This window comes from Cibotium barometz, chromosome 3 (genome assembly GCF_041138505.1).
Source record: "Cibotium barometz isolate CiBa-2024 chromosome 3, ASM4113850v1, whole genome shotgun sequence".
In the NCBI taxonomy this organism is placed as follows: Eukaryota; Viridiplantae; Streptophyta; class Polypodiopsida; order Cyatheales; family Cibotiaceae; genus Cibotium; species Cibotium barometz.
In genome coordinates this window covers 25,293,008-25,315,773 of record NC_141048.1, presented here as the reverse complement: position 1 = coordinate 25,315,773, position 22,766 = coordinate 25,293,008, and the positions used below count along the sequence as shown (strand labels likewise).

General features: G+C 39.7%; 1 protein-coding gene across 1 annotated transcript; it reads right to left on the bottom strand.

The window, feature by feature from the left end:
• Positions 1 to 10,936: 10,936 nt before the first annotated feature.
• LOC147639877 (uncharacterized) lies at positions 10,937 to 13,414 on the bottom strand. Its single transcript, XM_086822629.1, has 4 exons — positions 12,440 to 13,414; positions 11,930 to 12,127; positions 11,498 to 11,668; positions 10,937 to 11,230 (listed from the first exon to the last, which is right to left on the bottom strand). Exons 1-4 carry the CDS (start codon positions 13,223 to 13,225, stop codon positions 11,147 to 11,149), a joined length of 1,239 nt encoding a protein of 412 aa, XP_086678755.1. The 5' UTR covers positions 13,226 to 13,414; the 3' UTR covers positions 10,937 to 11,146.
• Positions 13,415 to 22,766: the final 9,352 nt, after the last annotated feature.

The window sequence follows — 22,766 nt, the reverse complement described above, 5'->3', positions numbered from 1 at the left end:
AGTCATTAATAATGTAATACAACCTCATCTCAAACAAATTTTTCATGTGTGTGTGTGGAGGGGCCATGGATGGGAAACCTTAACATTGATCAATTGATGGAAAAAGCCAACAAGAACTCCCTTGATGAGAATCTAACCATGTGCTAAAGGAGTATAAATGCTACTACACCTCACACCCACATTAGGACTAAGAATCCTATGTGCATCATTGTATGATTTATTTAAGCCTAAAGCCTATAGGTAATTTAAATCAAGACATGGGTATATACACAATAAATATTTTTCAATTTGAAACATGATATTTTTCAATTTGAAACATGATATTCATAAAATTCATTTTGATCCTAAATATTGTCTTTAAATCTTCACAAGATCTTCTCCCTTTCCTTGTTATACTTTCAAAAACATGAAACCTAAGGTTAGAAATTTTCAAAAACTATAATAGTGCATAGACTAGAGTATCATCCCGTAATAGAAAACCCTAGCCATTCTTTGGTGCACATAATAAAAACAATTGATAGGAAAGGTCAATTCAATCAAAGGCATACTTTGATGCACCTAATAAAAGTCATTAGTTGGGAAATAGATTGTTTTAATCAAAGCCTCATAACTAGCACGTGTTGTTTTCCTAGTAACTTTCATATGGATTTAAAACTTTGAAATGATATGGGAGCATACACAAGTTGCACATTCTCATGAATTAATTCAAGTTTGGAGATTCACACACTTAACAAGTTCTTAATTTACCATAGTCCTTTATTTTCTCTTTTATGAACTCTATGTACTTGATGTCTAATGTTTGTAGGAGAATAACTTATTTACACTTAAAATGACTTTGTTGAACTTGTTGAGTGTCTAGAATGTTGTTCTATAATTTTACATTTTAAAAATTTTTTCTAGTAATGTTTTGACTACATTCATAATAACCTTGCATTTATCAATGTGTTGCATTAGCAAACTAGAGGGAACTAAACATAGGTCATATCAAAGTAAAACCGTTGAGGATCATGATAACACGAAATTCTTTAACAAGAAACTTATAACATATCATAGGATTTTTCAGTATCTTAATTAAGGAACATGTAAGATTTCAATGAGCATTATCATCCATTACAAATGATATTATCTTTATAAGAAATAATTTAGCATTGATCTAGTTTGTTTAATCCTCTTATTGTTGTTTTCTTTCTCTAGATGTATATAATTTGATCTCATTTTGCAAGCTTCCAATTTATTTTAATTAATTAATAATGTGGAGAGTATTGCTATTAAGAGCTCCATTTGATGCTTTTGGTTGCTCCATTTCTCCAAGGGTACATATCCAAAAAAAACAATAATCCAATTAGTTCCCAAAATCGATAGATTTACATCCAATTGAATCTAACCATGTCTGCTAAGGAGTGTCTACTACTCCTCAAACCCATGGGATAAAGAATCTGATGTGCATTATTGTATTATTGTAATATGAATCCGGACATGGGTACATACCAATATTTAAAAAATAAATAAAACATTGCGTTCACATAAAATGGATTGTGATCTTAAATAGTGTCTTTAATTCTTCATAAGTTACTCCTCTCTTGCCTTGTTATACCTTAAAAAGGCCTAAAATGATTACATTCATAAAATGTACTGCGATCTTAAATAGTGTATTTAGTTCTTCATAAGCTACTCCTCCCTTGCCTTGATATACATTAAAAAAAGCCCAAAAAGAGATCAAACTTAATATTGCAAAATTTCAAGAATCACAATGTATAGATTAGAGTATCATCCTATAATCTATTCCTCATTGCACACAATAAAAGCTATTGTTCGAAAATAGATTAATTGTGTCAAATTCATATTTGGTGCACACCATAAAAGATATTGTTTAGAAATAGATATTGATTTGGTCAAAGCCTCACAACAACTAACACATTTTATTTTCCCACTAAGTTTCATGAGATATTCAATACTTTAAAATGTTATCAGAACATACGTAAGTTGGACATTCTCATAAATTCATTAAAGTTTGGAGCTTTACACACTCTTAACAAGTTCTTATTCTACCATAGTCCTTTAATTACTCTTTTATGAACTCTACGTGCTTAATGTCTTTAAAATACAACAATTTGTCTTATTCTACCATAGTCCTTTAGTTACTCTTTTATGAACTCTATGTGCTTGATGTCTTCAAAATAACAAGAATTTGTTGAATTCGTTAAAGTGTCTAGATGTTGTTTTAAAACTTTACATTTTAAGTATTTTTCTTGGTGTACAACCTTTAAGATTATTTTGACTACAATCATGATAGTGTTGCATAGAGCATCATATGTAGCTTCAAGAGGTTTATATCAAAGTAAGATATTGATCTTGACAACATATTATTTCTTTAAAAAGAAATTTGTAAAGAAATCATGTAATGTTTTTGGAATCTTAATCAAGGAACATGTGAGACTCTAATGAGTTATCATTCTTGCTAAGCATATCTCCACAAACGATAGTCTTCACAAGAAAATAATTTAGCATTGACCTAGTTTGTTTAATCCTCTTATTATTGCCTTTTTCTCTTGATGCATATAGTTTGATCTCATTTTGCAAGGCTATCTATTTTAAATAACATGGAGAATATAGTGATTACTAACCAGGGTGTCCCCCTAAGTCAAGTTGTACTCTCCACATATAAAAGGGGGACATTTCAAGCAATGAAATATAAGCACAACATCTCAAGTCTTTTTATGAGTACAAGTTTCTATCTTGTAACCTAACTGAACTTGAGTGTAATCTTAGTTAGCACACACTCACTATGAGTCTCCTTCATTTTTATCTATCTTAGATTAGCAATGTCATTAGAGTAGATTAGTATGTGATTAGGATGTATAGTTAGAAGAGATCGATCCATGATTCTTAACATGGTATCAGAGCTTAAGTCTAGCTCTTCTAATCTACTTCAGCTCATTAGCATTTGATTAAGCTTAGGTTTAAGAGAGTATATTAGATGTTTTAATAGGGTTTGATTAGTGAGAGAGAAGAGTTTTCATCTCTAAGAGAGAAAGAGAGAGATTTTTAGTAGCCAAAATCTTTTAGAAGAAAAGCCTTTGTGAGCACCATTTGAGTTGCTAAGAGGACCTACTAGTAGAAGAAGAGTCCAACCACGCCAACAGAGATCATTTTCAAACACATCTTAAGGCAAGAGAAAGAGAGAGAGAGAGAGGCTTCATCACGGTGAAGATCTTGATATCAATAAGAATTGACCTATAACCTACTAGCAAGAAAGCATGATGAGAAGCCTCGACAAGCCTCACGATCTACATCCACACCAACAGCACACAAGCGGCAACCTGTGAGGGAGAGAAATAAAGAAATACAGCAACAACAGGTTAGCTTTATCTGTAATACAAGCAGCAGCTCTTGTCTCCACAGTAACAAGGTAAGAGCCAAGAGCAGCAAAGCAGGCGCAAGTAGTGCATTGACAAATTCTATCCACCAAGCCCGAGTTCTCATCAAATAGAACGCGACTCGCAGAGAAAAGCGCAGGCGTCTCAGATAGCTGCATCATCATCAACTTGGGCATCACCAAAATTTTATTGTCTGGCCATGAGTTGAATTTTTGTTGTCTAACCATGAGTTGAATGTGATTGTAATTAGCGGCCAAATGAGCATGGTTGTGTGTGAAAAGAAGAAGTGCAATCTTTATAAAAATGCCGCAACCACATGAGTATGCAAGCGTATGTGTGCAAACCATAAATGGAAAAATGTCTCTAGCTGCAAAATTGTCCTCTAAAAAATATTGTATGTCCTACCCTCAGGCACCGGTGATGTAGACAAGGTATAAGAATAGCTAAATATTGTAACCCTACTCTTAGAAAAGACCTCTAGGCCTCAGGTCTCTATCAAGGGGGGGACCTCACTCTTAGAGATGACCTCTAGGCCTCAAAGTTAGATCAAGTCACCATCAAGGGGGGTTGTTGAGATTTGAGGTGACATATGAGCTAAAGAGAAGAGTTGAGAATTATCCCACATGCAAGAGAAAAGCCAAGTTGTACTCTCCTCATATAAAAGGGGGACATTTCAAGCAATGGAAATATAAGCATAACATCTCAAGTCTTTTTATAAGTACAAGTTTCCATCTTGTAACCTAACTAAACTAGAGTCTAATCTTAGTTAGCACACACTCACAATGAGTCTCCTTCATTTCTATCCACCTTAGATTAGCAATGTCATTAGAGTAGATTAGTATGTGATTAGGATGTGTAGTTAGAAGAGCTTAATCCATGATTCTTAACACATTATTTGTATGATGATGCTTGTATATGACTATGAAAAGTCCACCTTATTCATAATAAAAGTACAAGATCCAATATCTTTATACAAGTGTTCAGTAAAATATGTAGTCGATCCTTTACCAACAAAGATTAACTGTTTTTATTCCTCAATGAAATAATTGTACATTTTAACAAAAACTAAAGGTACAAAACTTTGTGATAAGCTAAGCACATTGCATTTGCCTATGCATAAGCATAAATTCATCTATTCAATACCTAGAAACTAGCTTCTCTTCCAACCAGCTTCTCTCTCAACAATAAAACACCCCAAGATTTACTATTTTGTTTATTTATGAAAGCTTTTCACGTTTAAGTCATTAATCATGTAATCCAATCTCCTTTTAAACAAATCTTTCATAATGTGAATGTGTGTGTGTGTGTGTGTGTGTGTGTTAAACACCTAAACTACAAGAAACAGCACATATTTATAATTGAATTAGAAAAACATTAGATTTAAGATGGTATTGTAGATAGATAACAACTTGAAAATGTAACGAGTAAAAATATAAGATGGTATTATAAATAGATAACCATTTTAAAATAACAAGCAAAAATCTATTGACCTTTTAACCACATGCTAAAAAATTAATACTACCTTTATAACATTATACAAAGTACAACTAAAAAGTTGTGTGTGCATGTGTGTATGTGCGCGCACATGTGTGTGTGTGTGTGTGTGTGTGTGTGTGTGTGTGTGTGAGAGAGAGAGAGAGAGAGAGATCTGTTAACATCCATAGAGGGCCAAAATGACCTATGAGACCAATACATGGATACATAAATCAAGACCATAAAGGTCTTATGCTAAATCCAGGAGCACAAGATTGTTGGTGATTAGATGTTGGTGGTGAGGCTATATGGCTAGAAACTACCATTGGTTAGGCGATGGTTATTAGTTTTGAATGTTTTCAATAGGGCTTTTCCATCACGAAAAGCCCACTTGTGCCTTATTTATATGCCTCTTTAACTTTAGTGATTTCAATACCCTTTCGGCTTTAATTGGTGCTGGAGTAAGCTCATAGCAATTCATACCTTGGTTCCCTTTAGTTCGTTTGACTGCTTGAGGATGCTTTGGTATCAAATGTGAGGATTGCATGATTGCTTATTGCTTCTAGCTTTTTTAAAGCATACCATTTCCACTCTTATAGGTTGACTTGTGTGTGTGTGTGTGTGAGAGAGAGAGAGAGAGAGAGGGGGGGGATATGTATGTGTGTGCTCAACCCTAGAATTTAGAGCCTACTATGTGAGGTAGTTCTTCAATTTGATTCTATTAAAGTTTTTATTATTGTGAGTACTTTGGTAAAGGGAGAAATTTGAATCATGTTAACCCTTGAAAAATGTGAGTGACAGTGACATTGAGGGATTAACATAAAGGAAACATTCTCTCTCTATTAAAAGCAAATATTAAAAGTTTTTATTAAAGTTCTTCAATTTGATTGTATTAAAGTTTTTATTATTGTGAGTACTTTGGTAAAGGGAGAAATTTGAATCATGTTAACCCTTGAAAAATGTGAGTGACAGTGACATTGAGGGATTAACATAAAGGAAACATTCTCTCTCTATTAAAAGCAAATATTAACTTTCATGTTGATTACCTTCACAAAATAAAAGCTAGTAAAGGCAAGTCCATAGTGGATACTTCACTTATTTGATTCTATGGATCTTCTCACCCCAAAAAAAAAAAAATCTTGTCATATTTATGCACATTCTTTTCTTTTATTGGTAAAAAAAGATAGGATCAAATGGCTCTCCATATGTTGACCTCTGCAAATGCCAACTAGTCTTTTCACTTCTTATAAAATTGTTTAAATAATCCATTTGAGTTCAGTTAAATGATTTATTGAGTTAATAATCGATTGAGTTCAATTATTACCGAGTTTATACTAACTGATACTATTCAATGTTTACATTTATTTTGATATGTAATAATTTCATTCGTACAAAAATATTCTCTAGTTAAAAATACTAGTCCTCAACCCACGCATTGCTACGGTATGTAAAAGGGAGGCAAAACGGCCCCAACAATGAAGCATCAGCCAGCAATGAAGCGTTTGATTTTTTTTGGGGAGACTCTGTTGGAAGGTTGGCGATTTCGAGCGTGTGATCTATGGCTAGAAGGTGCCTTGGATTATCCCATAAGTGGAAGCATGGGAAGTTGAAGAGCCATATATAGGCTAAAGTGGCACCTTGTCATAATCATCTCGTCCGACCGGTGTTTTGGGAGGCAGCTCACCGGGAGATGGGAGCCCGCCGGTGGAGGGATGTTGCAATGCCCGTTGGGGGTGTTCGTGGTGCTCGATGGTGATGCGTCGACTACATGCGTTAGTCATCTCCGATGCGTATTCTGACATGGTATCATAGCCCTAGGCTCTTGATAGTTCTTGGGATTTGTGTGAGCAAGAGGGGGACTGTTGTGTTGCTGAATGGTGGACTGTTCGGGACGAGGAGAAGCAAGAGGACGGCGGGCTGATTTGCTGGACAGCCACTTGCAGGTGTAAGTTCTTCTTTGTTCCCACCCAACCACCCTTTTTCAAAGTACATCCCCGCAATGGCAGATTTGTTAGAGATGGCCGAGAGGCATGTGAAGATCCCTACACTAACCACGTTCCCGGTGGACAGTTAGTTGGACGGGAACAACTACAGCATATGGAAGGTTATGATGGAATCTGTTCTGGAGTCTTACGACCTCACTGATTTCATCATTGTTGGGGTTCCACGGCCAGAAGTAGAGGAAGGGGAGTTACCGTCGATCTGAAAGGACTGGGAGGCACATGCACAGTTCTGGGATCGTATCAACGCCAGGGTCCGTTCATTTATCTTCCTCAACTGCACACCGCAGGTAATCAATCATGTAAAGCATATGACGCTGGCCAGAGGTATATGGCAGCATTTGGCTTCTCTTTACAACAGGGTATCGCCCATGAAGAGGACTTCCTGGAAGTACAGATGCGGGTTATGAGCCCTGCAAAGTCATCGACGATGCGCGAGCATATAAACAAGCTGTAGGCTCTTCAGCAGGAAGTTCTTCAGGCTGGGAAGGAGATATCGTCAGAGGACATGGCCATAACATTGCTGTCGCATTTGCCCTCTCAATACTCAGCATTTTACTCGTCTTTGATTACCAGTGGTGGCAGGATCAACACCATCACGTGGGAGGAGCTTGTGCCCATGGTCTTGGACCAGGAGGAACGATTCACGAACCCTCCACAAGGCGGAGGTTCGGAGGCCTTAACTGGCCAACGGTTCGAAAGGCCGTAACACGGGCAAAGGGAAGGCTTTATCGGAGAAGTCTTCTGAGAAAAAGTCTGATGCTGACCGCGAGAAACTAAAGGCAGATAGGACCTGTAATGATTGTGGCGAGAAAGGCCACTATTGGAGGCAGTGTCCCAAGCGGAAGACCGAGAAGGGTGAAGATTCCTCAGCAGCAATCATGAAGACTCCGGCTTTTGTGCACTTGGAGGTGATGGACACCAATGTTTCATTTTCTTCAGGGCAGGGAGGAGGTTGGAGGACTTTCCGCTCTACGGATACTCGAGAGTGGATTCTAGACAGTGGTGCTTCTAGGCACATGACTCCTTCCCGCTTAGATTTACAGGATCTCTGTAGGTATTCTGGTCACATTCTTACTGGGGATACATCCACTATCCCAGTTCACAGTGAGGGCAGGTTGGAGATAGTTCCCGATGGTAGAGGGGGTAAGCATTTCTCGTAGGTGTTGTATGTTCTGTCACTTGGTTTTCATCTATCAGTGCATCAGGTTTGTAAGACTGGAGTACAGGTGGAGTTTGATGAGCATTTTGTTGTTTGTTGCTCTCCAGGACAAAGCAACAGGCCAGGTGGTTTGGGAAGGCGGAGTGGAGAATGGAGTTTACAAGCTTTCAGCACTCTCTCTCCCAGGTCCTCATGTTTGTGATGAGTGGCAGTCTGGTAATGGCCACTTAGTGTGGATACGTTGTAGGTGTAGGCTTTCCGGGAGGACCAGATGGTGGATAGCTTGCCAGTTGATGGCAACACTTTCGGCAGGAACTTTCCAGTACTGATGTCGGTGGTTCTTGTGCTCGTCAGTCAGAGGAAACTGAATAGGTAACTTATGCTGTGATGTCTCGTAGTATTTGGGACACAGAAATTCCTGTAGATGAGGATGTTCTTTCCACAGGAACCTCTCGAAAAGCCAGGCAGGTGGTAGTTGATTACTTGCAGAAGGAGGTGGATTCTCTAGGCTTTATGGTTCCGGATTCAGAGGGGGTGGTTGATAGGTTTTAGAAGGCCTTGTGTGGTCTTCAGCAGGTTTCCAGGAGTTGGCTTTCCACCGTAACAGGTGTAGATCCTTGTGAGCAGTGTGAAGCCTCTTTGACTCAGAAGCAAAATGGTTTATTGATTTGGTTGATGGACACCAGATTGGACGTGAGCTTCTTGATGAGGCAGTTGAGCTCATGGTTGCAGATGACTCTTTGGGAGGCAGGATTGCGTATCTTGTGGCTTCTACGGCATGCGAAGGATCATGGACTCTTTTACACAGGAGGGGGATTGATGGATGGAGTCCGACTCCACGGTTGGAGTGACTCAGATTGGGGAGGAGATTGAGACACGAGGAGATCTACTTCAGGCCCAGGAGCAGTTTTATGGAGCAGCAGTCACCTTTTGCCTTGTCATCGCGACAGAGGCAAAGTATCGGGCTGCTTGTAATGCTATTTGTGAGGTGGTAAGGTTGCAGAGGTTGCATGGCAGGATTGGGCTTCCACTGGAGGAACCCACGGTCATCCAAAGACATTTTGTTCGTGAACAATTCGTTTGTTGATGACATCTTGCTAGAGTTTTGTTCGACGGAGGACAGTACGGTGGACCTCTTCACGAAGTCGCTATCTCAGGATTTGCTCAGGTGACACCCCAGCTCCCTGTGGTTGGTTTCACAGCCAGGAGCTAAGAGGGGGTGTTAGAAGTCATCTCTTGTCTTTCAGTAGACACCAGAGCCTTTGTTGTGGGTGTGCCCGCCCTTGTAGGTGTTGTTCTCATTTTTCCTCACTCCCCGTATTTTTCCCCCATTTTTCTCATTTTTTATGTGGCTTGGGTGGCACTTCTGTGGTGGCAAGAGATCTTGGTAGGTGGCCGACTGTACTTGCAGTACTCGACTTCAGCTCTAGTGCTGGCCCAACTGTGGTACAGGTCGTGGACACCCTGGCATTGCTGGCCGACTGGGTGTCTATGGGCTGGTCGTGGAGATCTAGGCCTGTCGGCTGCCTATGAGCAAGCCGACTGCAATGTTGGGGCCGTATAAAATGGCCCCATAGCCCCCTTGTCATCGTGTATCATATTCGGGATCTTCTTTGTGTATGTAGAGCAAAGTTACACGCCCTCTCTCTCTCTCTCTCTCTCTCTCTCTCTCTCTCTCTCTCGTTCTCCTGTTGTTTTTTTGCATTGTGTTTGCTCTCGTGTTCCCAGATTTGGTCATCATCTCCGCTGTGCATTCTGACATGGTATCAGAGCCCAGACGTGTGTGGTCCTGGGCGACTCAGGCGTGTGTGGTCCTAGGCGACCCCCTCGCGCCTCGATGGCTTGCGGAGCTCGAATCGAGGGAGGGTGTTGGAAGGTTGGCGATTTCGAGCATGTGATCTATGGCTAGAAAGTGCCTTGGATTATCCCATAAGTGAAAGCATGGGAAGTTAAAGAGCCATATATAGGCTAGAGTGACACCTTGTCAATAATCATCTCCTCCGGTCGGTGTTTTGGGAGACAACTCACCGAGAGATGGGAGGTCGGTGGAGGAATGCTGCAATGCCCGTTGGAGGTGTTCGTCGTGCTCGATGGTAATGCGTCGACTACATGCGTTAGTCTTCCGTTGCGCATTCTGACAGACTCGTTGTAATTAGCCAACCAATTGCTCCAAGTTCCATGATTTCTCTTTTCTCTCCTCTCCTTATCCCAAAGTTGTCCATAGTTAATATGTAATTAATTCGTCAAAATGTAAGATTTAAAAAAAAACTTTGCTTTTTAATAAAAGATTCGATTAGAAGTCACTTTTCAAAGTCTTCACAAACACAAATGACATACATTCACATGCCAAATGCCAATTATTTATTGTACTCACCATTGTACAATAATTAATGTAATCCAATGACAGTTGCTGATCAATTTATGCTAACATATAATTATTCAATGGCGATTACCAAATCCTATTTTATTACGATCCTTTATTTTGATTAGTGGCACTTCGATTTTTACAAATATTCTGTAGCTTAAAAAATCTTGGTTATTATTTATTCAACTCATTTTTTGAAATTGATTTAAGGGGAGCTTCTCTGTTCAAACATAGATTTGTTCCCTCGATCATAAGTGTAAATATATCGTGTTCAGTGTTCATATAAATGATTCTTCTCAACAAACCATAATATAAGGTACCGTCTCAAAATAAACAAAAATTTTAAAAAATTATGGTATGTGTAGCTATATATATATATATATATATATATATATATATATATATAATTGTACTTTGCGCTAAGAAGAACATGGAGATTGATATATAAAAATTCCTGGGATTTTATAGTTCAAACTTCACAAAACCTTTACTTTTTCGAAATTGGGAGAAGAAACACACCCCCCCCCCCCCCCCCCCCCCCCCCCTTCTCTTTCCAAAAAAAAAAAAAAAACTTAAAAAAAACTTTTTCTCTGCTTTTGATGGTCTTTTCTGACGCAGCACCCAAAATATATATAATATGCATACACATATTTATATATATAGAGACCCAATAAACGCAAGAGCTGCGGGGTCATGAAGGGAGCAATGGGTATTCTTCTATGTGGCAGCCTCATCATGTGTTCTGAGCAACTGAACTCCATCATCACCATCACATACTCAACCCAAACTTGGAAACCACTCCTAGTACCATCTCTCTCAACTCCCCTGCTTCTAGCATCTCACCATTCTTCACCTGCAGCAGCCACCATGAACAATTTGAGGCCTAATCCCACTCTTACAATCCCTAATCTGGGCTCATTAGCAGGCCTCATTTGAGATTAACAGCATCCTAGCACCCACATTGCCAAGGGCATCAAAGGCAACCTTAAGAAACAAAATGCTAAAGCTCACTAAATCCAATCTAAGGAGTCCCGGGAGTTGTCATGTTGCCGCGGGTTCGATCCCGCTTTCACAAGAACAAAATCCAATATAAAGAGAAAAATGGATGTGTCTGGTATACCTTGATGACTATGGTGTTGAGGATGTGGTCACTGACTGATGTGAGAATAGCATTGACAATCTCAAAGTCCAAGGCTTCTAATGCCCTTGTCAGCTGCACGAGAACCCCGGGTGATTTCTTGCAATGTATTCTGAGGTGATAAGTAAACTCTTCCATCTTGGAAACATCCAGCTGCAAAGAACCAAACACTTCAAACCAAGCACCCAAAAAACAGGCAATTCTACATTTCTAGTTTGCTCAAGGGTGGCTTCAGAGAGGCCCTTCATGCCCATTCCCACGCCCAGTCCACCGTTGTGCTGCCTCCAAGGCCCTCCAGGAGGCCTTAGACACTACAGACAAAAGATGGGGGAGGAACTAACATTTACCCTTTCTGAAGCCACCTTAAGTAAAGCAAAATTAAGAAATACATTTGAATTCATGTAATCTAGATACCTCTAATATCTTGTGGTCAGGCAATTTGGTGGAAGGTAGCATGGAAGCCAGGCCATCATTGGCAGAGTCAGACAGTCCCCCTATATTACCATCTCTGCTTGATTGAAGTGTACAGATATCGCTTTGCATATCCTCCACTTGCTTTTGAAGATCCTGGACATAGCTTATAGCATCACCAACAATTGAAGCCTTGTCCATCTGCAGAACATGACAGAGTAGTAACATAAGATACATCATAAAAATGTGCGCGGGTGTGTAGCCTAGTGTCCATTTTTTAGGATATGGAACCCTAGCTACACGCGTGGACGTGATCAATGTCTATCATTGAATTATTTATGATCTCTCTCTTAAAAGCAAAAGATATAGCACAGAAGCCACACTTTCATCTACAATGAATGCATACATTCAACTGTATAGAGAAGATGCTCCTAATCCACACATCACTAGAGGCCTCTCAAGAGCTTTGGCTAATAATAGACCAACATTCAAGTAGAGGGATTGTGTTCTCACCTTGCTTATCCTGGGCACAATTGCCCTCAAGGAGTAGAGTCTCTCATTGAGCTTCTTCCTTCTCCTCCTTTCAGAGACAAGGTTCTTGGATATGGGGGCCTTGACATTGGGGAGGATGAGCTTGTCCCCATCATCATCATCATCATCCCTGGCATCGCTGTTGTCAGACGAGTCCGATTGCTTGAGAAGGTCATTAGCAGACTTGGGTCTCTTGAATCCGTGCCGTTTGGATGAAGGAGATGAGCTCTGTTCCTTGGAAGGGAGAGAGGCAGCTTTGATCACTTTGCTGGTTTCCTTCTCCTGGCACCAGTCGACGAGCCGAGATGATTTGCCGGCACTGGGATTGGCAGTGGAGGTGTCAACATTCGCCGGCGTGGTGTCAGTTGTTAGAGTGGGCACAGCAGGGTGTTGCTGATGAGCAAGAAGGTTAGATTGGTCTTGGAATTCATGCAGTCTCCATTGTGTGAAGTTTTCCTCTGAGGGCAAGTTCCAGTCATCACAGTTGAAGTCCATGGGGGCAGAGGAGGGGGGGATTCTGGCCAGGCTGGAGAGGAGCATCTCCTGCTGCTGCAGAGAGCTCATTATGGGGCTTTCCATGATGTCCAGATGCTCAGCAGCAATGGAGGTGGGGGAGGAGGCCCCCATCGGCGGGCTGCTGTTCATGTAGCCATGGAGCACTTGATGATTGTTAAAAGCGTCGCCCAACAGAGGGGGGAGGGCTCCCATGGATTCCAGAAGCTTATCACACGACGGTAAGCAATCAGGGAATGCATCAAGGGATCCCATGGATGATTGCAATGCGGTTGTCTGAATGAGCACTTCAAAGGGAGGGAAAGAGAGGTGCGTCTCGGCAAGTTGTTGCTTTCATGGGCTATGGCTATGGCTGTGCAGACAGAGACAGAGAATTGCGAGAAAAACAGTGCTGTTGCAATAAAGACGAAGAAGGGGGGCTCAACAGAGGAGGAGGAGGAAACAGTGGAGAACTTGAGAGTGGGTTTGTATTATAGCCATCGCCGCAGCCGTCAAATTAGAAGACACATCACCCCCCTATTCCGCCACGTGTGAGATTTGTGTTTTTTTTCCCTTCTTCCAATGCTGACGTCATCCTCCCCTAGTGTCAGAAATAAACTCTTCTCTGGCCATTTTTTTTAAAAGATAACATGCAATTTAATTCAAAAAAGCTCAGGCTTATCACTAAATTTGTAAAATTGGGAATCTTTAAGATCAATGCTAGTCAAAATTACTATATCAGTTTTTCTCAATTTGAGCCGAAAGGACGGTGGTGTGGACATGGGTATCCTTTTTTTACTGGTCTCAGAAAAAATGTTTATTTCTGACACTGCTCCTCCCGTGCTCATTTTCAACTACGTGCATGAGTGGCATCTCCTCCCACATTCATTTACTTGTTTCAACAACTACATGCATGAGTGGCGTAAGATTAGGCAAACAAAGGTATATTGAAGGGAACAGTGTCAAGAATAAACTTTTTTCCTAAAACCAATTTTTAAAAATAACCATAACCCAATTTTTTTAAATTCTTGAATTTTTAAATTCAAGACTAGGCAAAATTACAATCGGTTTTTCTCAATTTGAGTCGAGAAAATTACACTAAAGGATGGTTTTTTTCTGACAATGAGGAGTATTGATGGCATCAACATTTTTTTTCTCCTCTCAAAAAGTGGACGTTGCCTGAGTTATGTGGATGCCAAGCGAGGAACCTAGTTGGCTGTTATGTTTTACATTTTTTAACCTCTAGAGCTATTTTGCATATTCATTACACTAGAGTCGTGGTGGCTGGCCAGCTCTAGAATATCCCACTATATGTGTTAGAGTTGAAAGGGTCTTGTGCGCTTTGTATCAACAAATCACAAAACTCTTCATTACAAAATTTTAGGAACTCGACGTTAAAATTGCACATTTTGGGCTAACTTTGAGCTAACTTGCCTTCTACTTTGTAGATTCTATGAAATTAAGAAAATAAACTTTTCGGGTAAAAAATGAGAAGATTGCAGGTCAGTTGTAGAGATAGTAGCTCGTTTTCTATGAACACTAGTTCAAACGGTCCAAGTAAATCTACCAATTTTCATTATGTGAATGCATCTTAACTATAAAAAATATCGGTTTTTATAACTGAAAAGTATGGGCATTCATTCCTTCAAATAAGGACTACAAAAATCGGTCAACTGAAAAGTATGGGCATCCATTCCTTCAAATAAGGACTACAAAAATTGGTAACTCATTTTTCTCCAATTCAAATTATTGTGCAAAAAAAAACAAGGGTTTAGTGTATTTTGCACCTCTTAAAAATACCTACAAATTCTAAAGTTGGACGTTTTAAAAATCCTAGATTTCGAGAGCTCTTAGCTGTAAATATCTTAAGATAGGTTTTTCCTCTTTAAGACAAAAACATTTTTTTGCACACTGATTCCATTTTATTAATAGAGGGCTAGCCCTCCATATACCCCTTTGGCATGTGGCTAATGGCTCGAGTTCCGACATTATGTACACAGTGGGTGGCTGCCTCATCTACACTTTGATACATTTTTCTAAGGTTAATTGATCATTACAACCAAACATTAATGAAGGCCACAACATATAATTTCAGACTCACTCACTAATAGCTATTATTGCCTCTAATGACTAGAAAATACCCTACAAAATGGGCACACATCTATGAATATGGTGGTTCGAGTATCGTGGCTAGGTTGAACTTACTTTGATTAAATATGGTGGTTCAAGTCTTGTGATTAGATTGATTCGAACTTTTCTAATTACATATTTTCTAGATTGACCTTACTTTGATTATTTCAAACTTTTCTAATTACATATTTCCTTGATAAGCCTTGCGAATTTGGAGATTTTATTTTAGAGACATATCATAATAATGGATGGAGGAAGTTTTAAGCATGCAACTTTGTTGCTTCTCAATTTATTTCTTTCTTACTAACAAGCACTTCAACCATAAAGGCGATTAACAATAATTTCTATGTAAAGCAACAAAGTTGCTCCCTTGTCGCTTTGCAAATTTTTCTTAATAAAGAATAGCCACAACTTTTCATGGTTTTATGTTCCAAGAGAAATGTATGTTTTTTGCATTAGACTCTTATATTTCTTAATGTCTCTTTTTTCCACCAAACTTAGAGGAATGGATTTCTTTTGCAAAGGAATCTTGTTTCAGTGCTCTTGTGCTATAATCATGACATAGAAAAATCCCAAACACTTTAAAGAAGCACATGATTTACTATTTATGGAGATATGCACATAGCATGTGCTAAAGAATGTTTGTTGTCACCTTGTTTTCTAACAAAAGCACCTTTTGGTTCATGGATGCATATTCCAATGCCTGACATGCCCACATGAATACAACAATGCAAATAGTTCATTTTGTGAGAAAGAATGTGCAACTCTCTATAAAATCCAAACTACTTTTTCTCACCCCTTATAGCTCAAAGCTTATAAGCACCTTAAAGTGGGGTTTAGTTTGCTTCTAACATTTATCAACAAAATGATGCCGCTTGATGATGTAGGAGGTTCTAAATTTTTTCTAGAAAGTGTGCTATGTGCACATGCTCATATCAAATACTTCATGCTCATATCAAATACTTCATGCTCATAGCACAAATACTTCATATCAGAGTTAAATCTCATGGATGTCCTCTTCCTAGGTTTATGTATCATTGTATCCCTTCTCACTTGTTTTGATGATTGTTACATAAAAAGAACACTTGAAATGAATGTGATTTCAAACTAAAGTTCAAGAGTGATTGTCAACCTTGTTCCAGGCATTTATATCAATTTTTTGTAACAACGATCCTTATCAATATTTCTTAAAGCTCAATGCTAAAGGCTTAAATTCTCGAAGACCTCTTAATATGAAATGCCTTAGATGAACCAAAAAGGTATGAAAAGTATGTAAGAACAAGTAGAAACCTAAGGATTGCATTTGTTGACAAGTAGAAACTAAGCATTCCTTTTGTTCATAAGTAAATTGGTTTTTTCATGCTACAAAAGCTATATATTTGTTTGATGAAAGGCAAACAAAAAAGCATATACTCAAGGATTGTAAAAAATATACATGTTAATTGTCAAGGATGCAAAATGTCAAGGCACTATCACATGTAAAAGGTATTTCACATTCCCAAACATTTATTGGAATTGTGCATTTAACATCAACGATCTACTAGCAACCCCTAGTGGAACTCTACATCAACAAGAACAAGGGATGCTAGCCTTTAGAAAGGATTATGTGAAGATACTTGGAGTAATGAAAATAAATCAATGAATGTTTTTTAAATGAAAGGAATCCATATGAGATAGTTCATGGTGAAGGATTATGTGAAGATACTTGGAGTGATGAAAATAAATCAATGTATGTTTTTTAAATAAGAGGAATCCATGTGAGATAGTTGATGTTGAAGAAGGTCATGAATCATATCCGTGTAAAAACCATTAAGAATCTCAAAAGAAACAATCATTGAGAAGAAAAAAGTCCACAAAATGTTATTTATTTTATTTCATTATAAATCAAAGGAAAAGATTTTTTTTCTAGTTGGAAGCACAAAGGACCTTGCTTCATGATTATACATGTCAAATCTTAAAGACATTATTGGTTCAACTAGGTGATGTTACCATTGACATTTAAAAAAAATGTAAAAGAGATTCATGTTCATTGCTTTGGATATGAAATTTACAGTGAGCTACTAAAAAAGCATGTAGCACTAAAAGCTTTTTTTAAAAAGAAAGAAATATTCTATGTAGCTCATGTAGTGCTCAATATCATTTTACATCACAATTCTTTCATAATTTAATAATAGTAAAGTTTATAAATATTAAAGGTATGAAAGCCATGGTTGGAAATTTGAATGGCCATTGTAATGGATGCTTGTTGATGGATGCTTGTTGATGGGCGTGTACACTCCCTAGCATTTTGGCATTAGCTTGGGTGTGAATACCCCCCCAACATTAGTAGCATTAGCTTAGGCTAATGAGTTGTGGGATTTGGTTATTAAAAGATTTCTTATCAAGAAGTGGTTATAAGATGGCTAGTGGGGAGTTGTGGAGGTTATGGGGACCCAATAGTCATATGGGTAGCCCAATAGTCACATGGGTATCCCAAGAGTCACATGGTTGGATGGCTATATAAATCCCCTCTTGTATGCAAATTGTACATAGCTATAATATGTACATGATTCTTACACACGATTCTTATACACACAATATGTACAGGACTATGATATGTACATGATTCTTGTACACACAATATGTGATACATGGATATGGAATACACTATGGTGTTAGGTTGTTTTTCTTGTAACTTTTATCATGTTGTTGATCTATGTCTCCTACTCCATGCTCATGTGTACATGTGTAGTCCATGGCTATGTGTGTAGGATCATGTGATTTCCCCCATGTTAGCAAGGCTATGCTAACACTTGGCCATTAAGGGGACAAGAAGATTTGATCATCTCCTTTCCCACAAGCTCTTGATTAGAAGAATGCCTAATCCTTAAGCATTTCTTACTGAAAGAGAGATTAGCAACATCCATGACGGGAGAGATGGTTACATGGAGTGTAATGGTTTCAAGAATTGTCCACCATGTAAAGGCCCTTACACTTTTTTTAGATGTAGCAAGAGGGGATTGAGTCAAATGATATTACCCTTGTTTGCATCGTGAAAGCATGTTCTAACATAGGAGCCTTAGATCAAGGAAAGCTTATTCATATGTTTATCATAGCAGGTGGGTTTGAGTTGAATGAATATGTGGGGAATGCCCTTATTGACATGTATGCTAAATGTGGGAGTCTTGAAGAGGCACAAAGGGTTTTTAACAATTTGAGCAACCAAAGTGTTGCCACATAGAGTGCAATGATTGTAGGATACGCCCAATAGGAGCATGGCAAGGAGTCTCTTCAACTTTTCCATCAGATGTAAGTGAAGTGCATGACACCAAATGATGTTACGTTTATGTGCATGCTAAAAGCATGTGGTAGTGTTGCCTCTCTACGTAAAGTGGGTTTCGCCAGCATGGATATGGTCATGAGGCTCTCCAACCTTTTGAACACATGCAAGAAGAGGGAGTGAACCCAAATACTGTCACATTTTCTTAGATTCTTAAAGCAAGTTCAAATATGTATGCGCTAGAGGAAGGCTATCTGCTTCTCAAACAATAACGAGCTTGGCGTGGCTGTTGACAGGCAGTCTCTTCGCTTCTACCATTCTCTCCTCTGCCACTCTCAAGTAGGTGCTATAGCTGAACCAGGTGCAACTCAACTACCTTACCCTTTGCAAGGACTTTGGGTAGAATATAAGCATTATGGCTAGCCTCCTTTGCAAACAAACCAACCACCTCTATTGTTGGGGGTCATCCATCCACTGGCTAGCACCCAACCTTTGCCACTTTGTGTATCTGTTGAGCAACAACAATAACCCTGTAACTGAATCTTGCCAACAGATAGTACTTGGGCAGGTGTAAAAGGGAAAAAGAAACACTATCGGGAGAGGCGAGATAGAGAGAGTGGTAGGGAGTGTCAAATGTGGACTAGTGCATTGTACTTTGAGCTAAGTCTTGACTCTGATATATAGTGATTATTGGTCTAGTTCTTCATAATGTGTAAGTCTATCTAGTTTCTACGTTGTATCAGTGTTTTCTGTTTAAACATGTCTTCTAACTGGAGTTCAGATCTAAGGTCATTCCTGTTTGGACGTGACTCTTATCTGGAAACATAATCAGGAGCTACGTCTAGGATCTCATTAGATGCAAGAGCTAACCTTTGTGCTATTGCAATTAACTCCCTTAGCATAGGCAGATCTGCAGTGCAATGCACTAGCGTTTTAACTTATTGTGTTGGGCACAATTGTATTACTCATTTTGAGCCGAGTAGGTGTTTTGGAACCACGCAAGTGCCAGGTCTTGACCGGATACCGACACTTTGGGCGATCCTACTGGGGAGTGGCACGCCAGGAAGGGGAGTAGAGAGATAGATGCTAGTATAGGTTAAGTCCTGCACAGTCACTAGAGTAAACTAGTCAAAAGAAGCCCAGAAAGAAAGCACACACTAACTAGTGTCAGGAATGCTAACTAGAGAATCCTAAGAGCAATGGAGTAGGCATGGAGAAAGAAGGAATCTCAAATAGGGGTGGGTGAGATTGATCATCTCCACCACAAAGTGAATACGCTTCTGGTGGTCCTCATCTAGCGTTCCCATGATTTTGAATTCCTTTGCCTTGCCTTGTAGAGCGATGAATTCCTTTATGAGATCTTCATCGTGTCTGCTATCTTGCTTTCACCCACCTTCCACTGGTAGCTTCCTCAGCCACGTAGAGGGGATCAAAGGTCTTCTTCTCACCCGACATAAGTGTGATGGTATTTTTTTTCTGCGCCTACTCTGCTACCCTTATAATTTTGCTAGAGCTCCTCCCAAGGTAGCTCCACGAACTCCTTAAGTCCCATCCTTTCCAGCCAACTGTGCATGCTTGCCAACCTCCCTTGTACAACATGGATGATAGGGGCTCAAACTCCAGCACCATGTCTTCTTCTTTAAGAACAATGGAGGGGTCTAATCCTGCCCTTCTTCTTGATCCTGGCTGGACACGGATTTTGGTTTCTCAATCATCTCCGGACCATGATTCTGAATCAATTCTGGACACTTTCTCCCTTCATATGGCATCTTTCCTTAATGGGGCTTCAGCCTGTATCCATTTACCAATTTCCTAAGTTTTTCACCATCCAGACTTGCTAGCTCAAAAGTTCTTGTCCCTAGCTTTCTCATAATCCTATATGGGCCCGTCTATCTCATTTTCAATTTTCTTGGGTGGGGTCCCATTCTCGATGTAAATAGCAGGACATCATCTCCTTCCTCAAATATCTTGAACCTTGTGTTCTTGTCCACCTACAGCTTTCTTCTCTTTTGCTCAATTTCTATTGTCCAGGTGCTGTGCAATCTTCTTTCATCACGCTTCAAGAGCTGTTCAATCCTCTGCATCTCTGATTCTTTCAGAGAGAGCCTTTCAGCCATTGCTATCCTGAGACTCTGTGTGTCAAGAAATCCATGGGCACTACTACTTCTAGTCCATATACCATACTAAATGGTGTAAGTCCTGTTGCATTCTTATAAGCTGTCCAGAATGCCTCTAACGAGTGCAGCTTCATGTCTGAGTCGTTTCTATTCTCATTTACTATCTTGATCAGGATTCCCTTAATGATCTTATTGGTGGACTCTGCTTGCCCATTATCTTGTGGGTAGTAGACTATCGACATCTTGTGTGTTATCATGTATTGCTCCCTTAGTTTCCTGATCACTTCGTTGATGAAGTGAGTATTATCATGTGCTGCTCTGTTAGTTTCCTGATCACTTCGTTGATGAAGGGAGTCCCTTGATCACTGACTATCTCTATAGGGCATCTGAATCTTGTCATTATGGTTTCATAAAGAAACTTTGCTAAAGATGTCGCCTTTCTTGCAGTCTCTAAGGGACTTGGCCTCTACCCATTTTGTGTAATAATCAGTGGCCACAAAAATGTATTTGCTTCTTTTTCTATGAGTAGCTGGTTAAATGGGCTGACAAAGTCTAGACCCCACTTCTAGAATGGCTCGAGTGGCAAAACTGGATTATGGGGCATTTTGTCTGAATCACTTGGTTTTCCCATCGTTTGGCACATGTTACACTCTTTTGAGAACTTATGTGCATCTTTTAATGCAGTTGGCCACCACCGGAGACTTGCCTAGAATACATTCCATCATGTGACTTCTCTCGAAAGATATCCACCGTTTACACCTTGATGTTCTTCTGTTTAACACAGCCTGTTGCTCATGTTTGGGGACACATCTCCTAAGAATCTGGTCGATGCCCATTTTGTAGAGCTGCCTAGCCAGTACCATGAATGACTTGCTCTGGAGAGTTAGCTTCTTTTTTTGATCTCTGGACATGTACTCCGGAAAGGACAAGTTAGATAGGAATTGCAGCATTTCTTCGTACCACAACTGGGTTGGTATTATGGCATGCAACAATTTTTGTCTGTAGTTGGCAACTAGGTTCAGCATTTAATCCAGAGTGATATTCAATTTCATCTTGCTGAGATCCTCCCATAAGTCATATTCCTTCCTTGGAACTGCTGCTTTTCTCCTTGCTAGTGGGCCCATCTTGATGACCTTTGCATGTTCTTTTGTCTGCAGTGGTAGTAGCACACTGCATGTCTAGGAAGCCATATAGACTGGTGAAAGGAGTAGAAGCAGGAACAAAAGTGGCTTGGGCGAAGATCCTGTAGAATAACATCAAGGATCAGATTGGAAAAGTCAGCCGCCCCCGAACACTAAGACGAAGATTGGCCCCTACATAACATCATTGTTTAAAGCACAGGCCGGAGCTGTGCAAGAAGAAAGAAGCAGGCCAAAAAAAAGAGCATAGAGAATGAGGAAGAAACTGCTGCTGCTGCTGCAAGGCCCTAGGAAGAGGGGAGTTCATGACAAACTTAATCCAGAAGGAAGCGGGCATTCGGGTTTGTAGAAAAAGAAGAAGGGGAAGAAAGGAAAGACGGGAGAAAAGGAGATGAGCAACAGAGAACTCAAGGAGGAATTTGCCGGAATTGGGAAGTCCATCCTCTCACACAAGATTGAGGAATAGCAGCATGAAGCCCCCTCAAGAACACAGTGCTGCCTGCTGCTCTGCAGATACAAAAATAAAGAACCACCACAAAACCTCTACACTTGGGACAAGAATAGAAGGGGATCGTGGGGTGGTGACAGAGCCCATCCACCTCAAGGAACCATAAGCAGAGCCCTCTAAACCTATCCTGCCATTTTTTAAGAAAATATTGACACCGCAGGCTGGGTGCAGGGCAGCCTCAACTACCTGCAAATGTGTATGACGAATGGAGCCAAAGATTTATCAATGCTATAGGTGAAAGTCAGGAAAAAGGAGGCCACCATTCAAGAATAGAGAAGTCAACAGTAGGCACCGCTCCAGGAAGAGATAAGAAGAAGAAGAAGAATGGAAGCGGGCCGTATATGGAGGAAATGCAAAGACAATTAATAAGGCTTCATACGATAGGTAAAGAAACAAAACAAGAAATGACAATATTGAGAGAAGCCCTAGTCCAGACAGAACAAACAAACATGCAGCTACAAGAGGAGGTGGAAATGCAAAGACAATTAAAAAGGCTTCATACGATAGGTGAAGAAACAAAACAAGAAATGATAGTATTGAGAGAAGCCCTAGTCCAGACAGAACAAACAAACATGCACCTACAAGAGGAGGTGGATAGGACTATTGTGGCCAAGCAAGGGCTAATGGCCAAGTGAATATGATCAAAGAAGAACACTGAAGGATC

Excerpts from the sequence above, each read along its gene's own strand:
- LOC147639877 (XM_086822629.1), bottom strand. The coding sequence starts at position 13,225 with ATGGGATCCCTTGATGCATTCCCTGATTGCTTACCGTCGTGTGATAAG. Across the intron at positions 11,669-11,929 it reads CTGACCACAAGATATTAGAG|CTGGATGTTTCCAAGATGGA; the intron begins GTATCTAGATTA and ends GGTTCTTTGCAG. Across the intron at positions 11,231-11,497 it reads TCAACACCATAGTCATCAAG|GTGAAGAATGGTGAGATGCT; the intron begins GTATACCAGACA and ends TGGCTGCTGCAG.